Source organism: Antedon bifida, chromosome 1 (genome assembly GCF_963402885.1).
Source record: "Antedon bifida chromosome 1, ecAntBifi1.1, whole genome shotgun sequence".
Classification (NCBI taxonomy): domain Eukaryota; kingdom Metazoa; phylum Echinodermata; class Crinoidea; order Comatulida; family Antedonidae; genus Antedon; species Antedon bifida.
The window spans coordinates 13,906,184-13,918,895 of record NC_136226.1 but is presented as its reverse complement, the minus strand read 5'-3'; the positions used below and the strand labels follow the sequence as shown (position 1 = coordinate 13,918,895).

Below are 12,712 nucleotides of genomic sequence, written 5' to 3'. Positions count from 1 at the left end.
GAATCAATAGTTTGGAACTTTTAATTGTGTACGGTAATAAGTGAAGCAATCGAAATTTATAACACATGGTTGACAGGGTGATCTATGATGTCGGTCAATAATCTATCGAAAAGTACAAAACAACGGCAATTGGCTAAAATCATTCAACCTTTATTTATGGCATATCATGGTGCATACCCGTACTTTCAGTGAACCTCTAATTTATGCCTGTTTTGTATTTTACGTCATTAATTATTCACGCATAACGCACGGATTGTAACTAGTGCCATCACCGAACACAAATTTGTTTGTGTAACCTCAAATCATACAACTGTACACAATATGTTATACTCGACTTATTTTCGTTTTGATAACTAAATGTTCACTCTCCTAATGTTTCCTGTCACATCCAACTATTTTCCTTAGAAAACATTTCACCGTCGTCACTCAGAGCATTATATAACACAAACTGTCGCAAACAAGTTTGAACATTATCATGTAACATGTAAGTTCATAAACTTGTCATTGTTGAAGTTTTGTAAAAGTTATTCAATACACTCTCTACCTTTCTTGACAATCTGTCTAACTGAAATGTACTGAAGCGTTTTCATTACTGACGTCATTACATCATGTGTCTGTTCATGAGCTAAAGTGCATTAATTTGTCTTGTTTCTTGTAATTTTAAGTAATACATACATCTTTCAAATCATAGAATTTTAATAGAAAGACACAAGCAACCCAATATTGACATGTCAGTCTCAATTGAAATTTATACATGCATTTTGGTTCAAATTAATGAATTAATGCTCACTTGTGTAGAACTAATGTGAGAAAAATGTATTTATATGATTTTATATTATTGTGTATTAGTTCAATAAAGAAAAAAAATGAAATTGTTTCTTCTCTCTCGAAAACAAAACTTATTTATTACTAGAATACGTATTACTAGTACAGTATATCATAAGCTGCCAGTATCATCAGATTTTAGCCACATAATTTCGGAGCCTTGTACATTGTTATGGTCTTTCCAAGTTAAGAATCCCAAATACTTGTGTATTTGCTTCTATTTGATCATTTTGTTATCCACAACCTTATTAGAAAGTAAAAACAATGTGTACCTTACTCACAGACAATTAATTCGGGAGCCAAACAACGATTAGCGAAAGCTATTTTTTGGCTCCTTTTCACATATTGTACTGTTTGCATGATTTGAATAAAGTTGAAAGTAAATACCATTAGCTTAGGGGGTCGTGTAGGTTCACAATATTTTGCAGTTTGTTGCCCACGTATAATATTGTAGAAGACCATTATGACATATATGTATCATTTGAAAGCATGATGTCTATTAACTGTTTATACTTTAAAACTTTACCGTATGCCGATAACGGTTTAACATTTAAATTATACGAAATACTTGTTTCTCATCTTTAGATCTGGTATTACATTGGAAATACACTTATATTTAAGGCCATAAGATGGCATTTATTTTTTTTTAAATTATTACACAATTACGTTATTTTGAATGTTTTGAATAAATTTTTTTTTTTTGGTAGAATAATTAGCAATGTATAATAAATAAAATGGATATAGTCACGTCTTACGGTGCCCTACATAGTCATCGAACTCTCGAGTTATACGTAAAATATTCTTTGGATTAAATCTAATTAAATTAGATGACAAAAGACAGAGATTAACAAGATTTTAAAGTAATTCATATGTTACATCGTGCAGCTAAATAGCCCGATTTAATAGTAAAAGTATTCCTTAGGCATTTCCAGATGTAGGTCGTGATATGGGTCAAACTTGTTCTGACCGATATGATACTAATGTGTTTTTGCATAATGCATCCATATACGCAATACTGTCATGTACAATACTAAAAGCTAAATGTTATTTCTTTTGATGTTAATACCATTCCTTATTAAGAATGTCAGATTTTAAGTGTGACATATAAAGGACACATAAAGGACTTACATATCATAATAGTGCGTCAGTTACCGTTATTATGCAAAAGTCCAGCAATGTTTAACGCGTTTGTGCGCCAACAATGAAACCTGAAGGTTTAACTCCGAATGCATTTATAGAAACCACTGACTAGTTTAGTCAAGTTGACCAGTTTAAGTAGGCATTGACTATCACAACAAGTTTTCAATAGCAACTATCTTATTCAACATATACCAGTGACGGCGGAGAAAATGTATACAGCAATTCAGTTTGCTTCTGTTTAATCCCGTCACCGTCACGGGTTTTTGTTATGTTTTGTTATGTTTCTGTCCTGACGAAATAAATGAAATAAAATATAGTTATTCAGTCATTCATTGTTTTGTTTTACAAAGCATCGATGGAATATGTGGACAGTATTACATTGACTATCATGATGGTAAATAAAAACAAACATAATATTATTCTCGTTTAATTGATTAAAAACATTTTTTTTTATCTCCATAGATTATATCTTTGAATTGATATGCCCTTTCACATATAAGTACCACTGTGCACAGTGTTAATAGACTCATTGCATTATGGATTATAATATGGACAATTATACAGACTTTTGGACCGAAATGACTCCCACCACAAAAGAGGTGTCCAGGATTGTGCTTTATCGGGTAAGTTACAATAATTAACCTCTGCTGAGGCTACAATATCAGATCTGTATCGTTCCGAAATTACAAGCACCGAACATAACACACGCCAGCAGACAAGATAATATTACTCTTCTAAACGCGTAATGAAGAAAATTAATTAATCATAGAATATGAAAAGGGTTTAGTAGTGAATTCTATGTATGAAGCATGTATGAAGAATGTCAACGGTACTGGTATGGAAACAATATCTTGATAGTTTAAAAAAAAACATTTCACTTATAATTACAATTTATTGTGACATTCGTCAATGTTGCCGATGTCATAGTCCGTCGTATAGGCCTAAAGCCAGAACATACTTAATACATCAAAATCCGTGTTATATCCATAGGACTAGAATCGATGCGTGTTTGAGCATAACAAATCTGTTGATGTATTATCTTTTGAAAATGATTGAACGAGTTCTTAGTTTATACGTCCGCTGTTTTAAAAAAATAAATCTCAGATACTTTTGGCTTAAATCATTTACATTCATTTGCTACAATTCTTGAGTTTGTTTACTAACGTAAAATGTTACCTAATTAATTACAGATTCACACCTGTTTCACGGAACGGAAGACGTTCATGATTTTTCCATTTTTTAACAACACGACGCCGTCTTCCGTTTCGTGAAATAGCCCTAAAAGTGTGAATGTCTTTTTTTGTTACTATATAGTGTTTTTGTTATGTCTATAGGATTTACAATTGATAGTCTTGTGGTCCCTGTTCATTTCGATTTTGATTGGAAATGGAGCAGTACTTTTTGCTTTATACACCGTTCGACATAAAAAATCGAGAATGAACTTCTTTGTTATGAACTTAGCAATTTCCGGTAAGTATACCATGTTATTATATGTAACGAATTAAATTATGTAGTGATAGCTTCTGTAATTGTGCCAAACTTTTGAAATGCATTCGTCAATTTAGCAACGTCTGAAGTATGGAAAGGTGCCGAGTTGACGCGAGGCCGAGTTGTCCTGGTATGTAGTTTTGGTGTCTCACATTGAAATCGAGATGAGTCATCATTACATCATTTATGTTATTATCTTTGTCATTTTAATCATCAGCATTTATAAATCTCCCAAAAAATCACTAATGATGAGGAAATAGTTAAAATTACTGATTCCGAAGACTACCGTACAGTATATCGTGTTTTTTTTTCATTTTTAATTTTAATTCAAAACCAAAGAACAAGACGTCTTAAACATTACTTAATTAATAACTCCATTTTGTTAAATATGAAATATTTCAAATTTAGCATACATTAATGTATTTGAGCATGTAGGAATGTCTACGTGATTGGAGATATGCTTCTAAAATGTGCATTTATATATTCGATCAAATTCTAGAAAAAAAAACAGTAATCATTGCGGTGATGATGGACGGTGGGTCCTTTTTTACAGTTTAACGACTTTGATTACTGGAAAATAATTATAACAATAAAATACAAGGAAGAAAAGGCAATGTCCTCCCTTTAACTTAATCTTTTTTCTATAATAAGTCAATATTAATTGAAAATAAAACAAGATTTATAGATTTCTTTCATTTTGTTATGTGTATTAATAACCTCGGTGTTGCGGTTGACAAGCAATTTATTTAAACCCTTCTCATCATCTGCAGCATTTTGATATTCATCATGATCAATGTTGCTATCATTTTTAACATCACCGTCGTCTTTATTGTTAGCCATCCTCGTCTCTCCATCTTCATCAATATCATATTTATCAAAGTGATTTTTATCATTCATTCATTCATTCATACTTTTTTTTCTTATTCATGAAATAATATCTCACTCGTCCGTGTGGCACACGGCATTAAGCTTGGTTCCCACTAGGAAAAAACGCAACGACGTAGACGCAACGCAAGCGAGTTGACCAATGACAAGCGACAGGTTGAATAATTCATCGCTTGTGATTGGTCAAATCCCCTATGTTGCGTTACGTCGTTGTGTTGCGTCGCTAGTGGAAACCACGCATTACTGTGGATATGGGGTGTATCGTGTGGTACAGCATCACCGTGGTACGGTAATACCGTGGGGCATTGTACTACAATAACCTTCTACTCTCTCAACAGATATAATTGTTGGATTTTTTGAGGTTTTGGTGCAACTTATTCATAGAGGATACACTGGGACATGGGAAACTGGTAACATCGCCTGTAAACTTGTTAAATATATTCAGGTATGTGGTGATTAGTTGTATTGATATTCAGTTATAGTACCTTCGAAACGTTAATAATAATTATACCGTATTAACATCGATATATCATTACATTGTTGACCACCGTCCTTCGGATCAGACATTAAGTCGTTGACCTATGTTCGTGAATTGTCCGTGCTATGAAGCACATTGACTAAATCCAAAACACATATTGATATGTTAACGAATTGATAATAACGTTTAACTTGGATAAGTCGGCTTGATAAGGCATATGACATTAAAAAATAAATAGCAGAGCGAAGAAATCAATATTCTCCAAACAGTGATGTCTCAAAATAACCACATGGCTTTTAAATTGAAAAAAAAAATTAGAAAACTCAAAAACATTTATGTATTCTAAAATTATCACACCTTCAAATTTAACTGCTTTAAGAGAAAAAGTAAGAATATAAGTGGAAAAAATAAAAACGTATGTAAGTGAAACTAAAATCTTTCTGAAAGGTAATACTTTTAAATGTTGAATTATACTATGCTTGAAAGGATTTATACGGAAAAATATGCATCAACAAACGTGTTGAATCGTTAAGATTTTCTATCAATATAAAATGCCAAGAAAATGTCACTTTTCTCAAGTGCTAAGCAGCAGACATCATTATTTACTGTGATGGCATTTTAGATACAGGTTTAACCCGTTCCGGTTTCCGCTCCGGTTCCAAGTTCCCGCTCCGGTTCCAAGTTCCCATTGAGTTTCTCTGTAATACTCAGATCCTGATATCGGCAATCGGATTCAATTAACTATGATGACCGAATAAATTGGTACAATGCTTCATATTGTTGTTTTTTATCGGATAAGAAATCAGTTACCGATAATTGACAAATTAGATCGCATTTTTTCTGGAAACAATGAAATCAATTATTTGGAATATAATTTAGAATTAATATTTGCGTGAACACATTTGAAACTTTTATGCAATACACATACTGGTCAAATTATATGGATAGCATAAAATGCCTAACCAGTCATCTGAAACTACCGCAACAATTTTGGAACATTTCACGGTGTCATTTTTAACAACAAGAAACTGTTAGGCCGTACGAGAATCGGATACAGCACGGTGCTGGGATTTCTGCAGACAAACAATATCAAGGAAGCTGAACCAAGTTGAAAGATATCATAGTCATCTGATCTTTTATTTTGAAAATCATTAAATGCGATATTATTAAATGTTGTTTATACTTCATCAATCGATCTACCCATACCGCTTCTGTAGATCTTTAGTATAAACTAAAAGTATGTTTTGATTATACGATATACGTATTTGTAGCTATTGATTTCGATATAATGAAAATGAATGAAGATGTTACAAGAATACATTTTAAAATGATTAAACCACAATTATGTTCAATCAAAGGATATCGTTTGATTGCCTATGGGGTTCTTAAGCTTGATAAACAACTGTATGCTTTTAAGGAATTATTGCTGTACTGAAATGTCATGCAAAATAAGCTTAAAATCACATCTGATATAGAAACACATTAGTTAATTTAGTACCTTTTTTTGCATTTTAATTCTAAGATCAGTTCATTCGCTAAATTCATAAATAGGTTTAGTATATCGTATGACTGACCTATCAAATAGAGGAATGATCATGAATCTGAAAACGATTGTAGGCTTTATTAGTACGTGTTTTAACCCGCTTTAAACATTACGAAACGATAAAGATATGAATTGTATTGAAACAACGGTAAAGATTAACAAACATACTGTATGCGGGTGACAAACTCGCCCGAATTTTAATTTGGATATTCTAAGACGCCCTACCACTAGCCCACTGGTATGTAGTATTATAAATGATTGATTGGTCAAACAATGTGGTATTACAGCGTTTTTTGTTTTTTTTATTTCGTGATATCTTATGAGCATAGATGACATTAGAGTATAAATGAATTGAGAACCCAGACATTATAACTTGAATCATAACCTAAACTTTAAATAAGCGAGTAAATGTAATGTTTATATCACAGTAATTGCTAATGATGTTCTTCAAATTGATAATGTCCTCTTCAATTATTGAAGTTATCTGTTGTTATATGATCGCAACAGGTAATTATATTTTGCGCATCTAACAACATCTCTTAATTTCTATTGAGATTTTGTTTCTGTTACTTCTTTTTGTAGGCGGCTTCATTGACAGCATCATCATGCCAGTTGGTCGCTCTAAGTGTAGATAGATATCTGGCTATTATATATCCCATGAACTTTTCTGGAAGAAGTAAGTCATTCGCAACAATAACACGTGATATCAACACGTTTTTTAAAAATAAGCTTTATAAATAATTTACTTCACACTTACGAGTATATGTATGATAATACAATAAATCTGATACCGCACTGATAATGAACCGGATAAATATTAAAGGATCTTTATCTGTTGAACCAATAATTATATTAAAAACAATTTTAAATCCCAGAAAATATACCTCCTTCGCACTTCCAGTGTGCGGGGTTGATCTAAAATTGTGTAACTGGAGTGATACCCCGAGACACCGAAGTGTAGGCTGGAATAGACAGCGTATAAGAAACAGTAATGTCTCGTACTTTCGACAATATAAAACGTGATTTTGATAATGGTAATATTATAATTATTATCTATTTACGTGCTTTTAATACCTGCAATAGCATTGCCATTAAACTGTGCCTACTTGATGATAGAGTAAGGTGTAGACCTACTCTACAATATTAACCGAACAAATATTGTGTTATGTATATAATATTTTGTAAATAGAGAGGGTTAATGGCAAAAAGATAGTGACCTTTTCAGGCTCCTACTAATTACGTAGATGTCATTGCATATCATAACCTAAGTTAATTCTGATATAATAGCTTTTATAGCAATTTTAATAAATGTTTACCGAAAGCAAAGTTGGAAATGGATAATTTAACAGGGGCGTTGATGCATAGTGACCCAGGCCTACATCACAGTCGTCATGATTGTTACATGTTGTATGTAGGTCTAATTCAACCTGAAATGTAAACATTGTGAATAAAGAAAGGAGTACCTTAATAGCATTATAAATAGATATGCAACTTTATTAAATTGACATTGGTTTTTAATTAATATTTGGTTATCATAAATTTAAATGAATTCACAAACTTCTGTCAATATGGAAAGAACAACTGTAGGCTTACTTATTAATTGTCTTGTGTCACTTCAAAACTGCTCATCGTTGCTCCAAAAGTGATGTTCTTCCGTCCGTCTTCTCACATATGAGTACAAGGTATTGAAAGCAACGACAAGAAGTTAAAATCACGACGCCCGTTTACAAGTACACTGATGTACCAACAGTGAACAATTGATGCAAAAATGTATACCGTTATACATTGCGTATTCTTATAATATTCCCGCACGAATAATTAGGGAACGCAATTGGTACATTATTCTTCCTCCTCATCTCATCACGTACTTAACGTGTACATTAATGATACCCGGGAAGATTTACTCTTTCCTGATAATACCATTAAAATAACATTAAGATCACGCATGATCCAGAACCTGTGATTCAATTCAATTCAATAAACCGTTATTATCCCAAACTGAGAAATATGTTTTGTCGTTTGGTAGACGTGGTAAAAGTTTGGTCAATGATTCTGTGTAACAGCTTTTTATTACTTTCTCTAAAGGAAGTAAAAATAAACCTTACAAAAAGTCATAATACTTTGCACGATAGATTTATAAAATAAAGAACTTTAAAAGAATGTAATCTTCTCAGAAAATAACATTCGTTGTATCGAAGTTTACTATAAGATATTCGAGTACAGTAGGTTCACTGAGCGTGTAAAAATCAAAATCTGTCCAGTGATCTTATGGAAGAAGGTTTCAATCTGATCTTAGTAATCACACAATGATAACGTATCATATTGTTGTATCTTTTTTGCTAGGTCGAAGAGCACACATGATGGCTGCGGCTGCGTGGATAACGCCGTTTATAACATCTATTACGTCACTGCACATTTTTGAAATCCGAGAACATGGTGAAGGGACACAGTGTTGGATGATACTGGAAAATGAGAACTTGAAATTAAAATTATACACAATATATGTGATGTGTATTTTGTTCTTTATTCCGCTGGTTGTCATCTTATTCTGCTACTGCTCTATAATTATTACTATCTGGAAAAAGAGTAAAATGATGGGTCCAAATATTAAACCAGCAAGTAACAAAAGTAAGAAAATGTTGATTTACTTTCTACTCGTTGTCCCTATACGCAGTGACGTAACACACTGTGATGATACCGGTACTGTAAAGCTCTGTCTTTTTATGTTACAAAAAGTGTGATGTGCCCATATATGGACATGATGATGTCATATCACTATCATATTTAATCATATCACTACCATAAGTTACATCATTTTTTTGTCAAACTCGTTTGATAGTGTAGACAGAGCTTTACTCTCCTACACTTTCTCATTGAACGATTTTGCATTGTTTTGTAGATTTTTATTGCTACTTTATAGTATATCATAAACTTGTATTTTATCACCTCATTTACTATTATCTTAATATATTATTTTCCTGTGTTTCAAAGATTTATTCCTGTTGAATATGCTTCTGGGATTCCTAAGATTTTTCATTCTTTAGTTATTATCTTAATAATTGCCATACAGATAATCATTAAATCCTATAGGCAGTGATTAAAAATACGTTGAAATAGGAATATATTTTACAACATAATGACTCCATACAAAAGCTTAACAGACACGGTACTGCATTACTGTTTGAAATGAGTATCTGTTATAAACTGAGAACGAGTAATATTTCTAGACGACTACGGTATCATAAAACAATAATTGTACTACAACAAAGCAAAGCTATTTGACGATTAGTATATTAGCATATACACAACTATACGTACATTTATGATATTTAATATACAATGTGATTCTTTATTATACGATAATAAGTTTAAAAAGTACGGTAATTAATAGCTTATAAATTAACATAGCTATTATATAACATAGGCATATAAAATTATGTTTATAATTTTATGGCTTCATGGTTATAATACATTTGTAAGGTTATTGTTTGCACGTTGTTATGACTTTGAATGTGCCTATAGTTGTATAAAGATATATGGAATGAGTTGATTATGACAATGAATGTGTTCATAGGTCACAGTGTCATGCGATGTTTACCTCTTTCAGGCCCAACCATTCACAATGTGTCCACCTCCTCATAATATTTCTTGTCTATCTACCATCCGCACTATTCTTCTTCTAATAAGGATGAGAATCTTAAGTTTAGAACGCTTTATTATTTTTATTTCAGAGGGTAATAATTATGACAATTTAAAAGCTGATGAGGGCAGTCGTTCACATCGTGCAAGTTCAAGAGGACTTATTCCAAAAGCAAAAATTAAAACGATTTACATTACTTTAAGCATTGTAATTGGTAAGTTGATTTTAATACTAATCCTAATAATCACTTATGCATCAACGTCTAGATGTTGGCAACGAAATATATATTTCCCGTTTATATTGTAGTGTTCACACACAAACAATATGTTTGATTACAATGTCCATTTGTCGAATCAATTGAACGAGCGGACAGGGGCGCCGCCAACCCTAGCCATACCAGACGACACAGATTCAAATCGCCTCGGTCCGTAGTTTTGGTGGTAGGATTTAAAATTGCAGGTACACTGTGTACACCTCCACACACCCCCCCCCCCCCCCCTCCAGTGCATCTTTCGGCAGATTAAGGAGGTTTCCCTGGTGTACATGGTCCAATGTCTATAGCGTCAACCCTGTCGTTCATGGAGGCGCTGAACGGTGGATGCTGGTCAATTGAAGATGCAAATTATGAAACAAACATTTAGTTTAAAATAATGTATACGTTGAAGATACATATGATGATTGTGATTGTTTTACAGCATTCGTATTGTGTTGGAGTCCGTTCATCTTCACATATTTGTTAACTGCATTCCAAGTGATTCAGCCCAGTGCCAAACTAATGGCAGTCATCGCTAATTTACCAGCTATTAACAGCGCCGTCAATCCGCTCATCTATGGAATATTCAGTACCAACCTATGCCGGGAGCTGAAGTGAGTGTTGTCCATTATGTTGTGTTGTGTCTAGTGAATATATTGTTATCTTTTCATTGTTCTTCTTTGTTAAAACAGGTTAGTAATATTGTAATTATCATATAAAAAAAATGCTTTATCTATCTTATGTGTATTCATTTAAAAGATCAGGTTTTCAATTAATCAACTCTCTCATAACCGGATATTCTGAAAACAGGAAAATGGTCCAAATGAAATGCTTAGGTGTATTGGTCAAATGATTACGTGTATTGGTTCAATGATTACGTGTATTGGTCCAATGATTACGTGTACTCGTCAAATGCTTACGTGTATTGGTCCAATAAGTACGTGTATTGGTCCAATGATTACGTGTATTGGTCCAATGATTACGTGTACTGGTCAAATGCTTACGTGTATTGGTCCAATAAGTACGTGTATTGGTCCAATGATTACGTGTATTGGTCCAATAATTACGTGTATTGGTCCAATAATTACGTGTATTGGTCCAATGATTACGTGTATTGGTCCAATGAGTACGTGTATTGGTCCAATGAGTACGTGTATTGGTCCAATGATTACGTGTATTGGTCCAATGATTACGTGTATTGGTCCAATAATTACGTGTATTGGTCCAATAATTACGTGTATTGGTCCAATGATTACGTGTATTGGTCCAATGATTACGTGTATTGGTCCAATGATTACGTGTATTGGTCTAATGATTACGTGTATTGGTCCAATGAGTACGTGTATTGGTCCAATGATTACGTGTATTGGTCTAATGATTACGTGTGTTGGTCTAATAATTACGTGTAACCAGTTAGGTATTTAGTACCTCATAGATAACCATTGTAGATCTTTGTATGTGTAAAAGGTTCTTACTATTATTACTTTAATTTCAGACGAATTCCTGTTGTTAATTGGTTTGCGGGAGTGTTGCCTTGTTGTACTGCTCGGAAAAAGGCAGAACCTGGTTTTACTCGTGCAATGTACACTAGGACAGAAAACACAAATATGGACTACAGCGTTACTACATGCGAACAGGACTCTGAACGCATTAAACTTGGCCAAACAAGTAAATAAATCTTAGCAGATCGCTAACAATTATCCTTTCAATTTTAAGCCACCGATTTTAAATGTTAATAATTATCGCAATGTTTCAGCAGTGTATTTCTCTTAAGAATACTATTACTTTCGACGACGACTAATCTAGATAGAATTATACTATACAAAATATTTAAAACTTGTGTACACTTTTGTTTTGTTTCTTTTTTATTTATTTTGTTTTTGCTATTGCATTTTTTATACTGTTTTAAAGTTACTGTCGGTTCATGTAAATAGTTTTAATAAAGATCTTGATCAAGTAACCCGACATTTTGATTAGGAGTGATATAAATATTATTTAGTTTTTTCTTCGCTGGTATTGAGAATGAAGGCAAATGTACAATAAACGAATGCCGAATAACTAAACATAGCAGTCCTGAAAGATAAACATTTACCAATGAATTTGGGCAGCTTTATGAGAAACGGTTAGTATATGATAAATCAAGACGGGATACACAGTTGTTACAAAGCTCGACAACAGTTAATTCATTACAAAACAGTTTTACAAAGTGCGACAACAGTTGTTACAAAGCTCGACAACAGTTATTACAAAGTGCGACAACAGTTAGTACAAAGTGCGACAACATTTATTTCGAAGTGCAACAACAGTTATTACAAAGTGCGACAACAGTTATTACAAAGTGCGACAACAGTTGTTACACAGTGCGACAACAGTTATTACAAAGTGCGACAACAGTTGTTACAAAGCTCGACAACAGTTATTACAAAGTGCGACAACAGTTATTACAAAGTGCGACAACAG

The 12,712-nt window shown here is 32.9% G+C and overlaps 1 protein-coding gene across 4 annotated transcripts in view; it reads left to right on the top strand.

Moving 5' to 3' along the window:
* The window catches only part of LOC144843309 (cardioacceleratory peptide receptor-like), a 58,039-nt gene extending 45,632 nt beyond the window's left edge, over positions 1-12,407 (top strand). For all 4 annotated transcript variants that reach the window (XM_078700113.1, XM_078700119.1, XM_078700105.1 and 1 more), the window contains 8 exons: positions 2,428-2,588; positions 3,300-3,435; positions 4,677-4,783; positions 6,942-7,035; positions 8,703-8,987; positions 10,091-10,213; positions 10,695-10,866; positions 11,748-12,407. In XM_078700113.1, the coding sequence (XP_078556239.1) occupies positions 2,502-2,588; positions 3,300-3,435; positions 4,677-4,783; positions 6,942-7,035; positions 8,703-8,987; positions 10,091-10,213; positions 10,695-10,866; positions 11,748-11,928 (1,185 nt within the window). In that variant the 5' untranslated portion in view covers positions 2,428-2,501 and the 3' untranslated portion in view covers positions 11,929-12,407. The remainder of the gene's footprint in view (positions 1-2,427; positions 2,589-3,299; positions 3,436-4,676; positions 4,784-6,941; positions 7,036-8,702; positions 8,988-10,090; positions 10,214-10,694; positions 10,867-11,747) is intronic.
* The last annotated feature ends 305 nt before the right edge of the window (positions 12,408-12,712 follow it).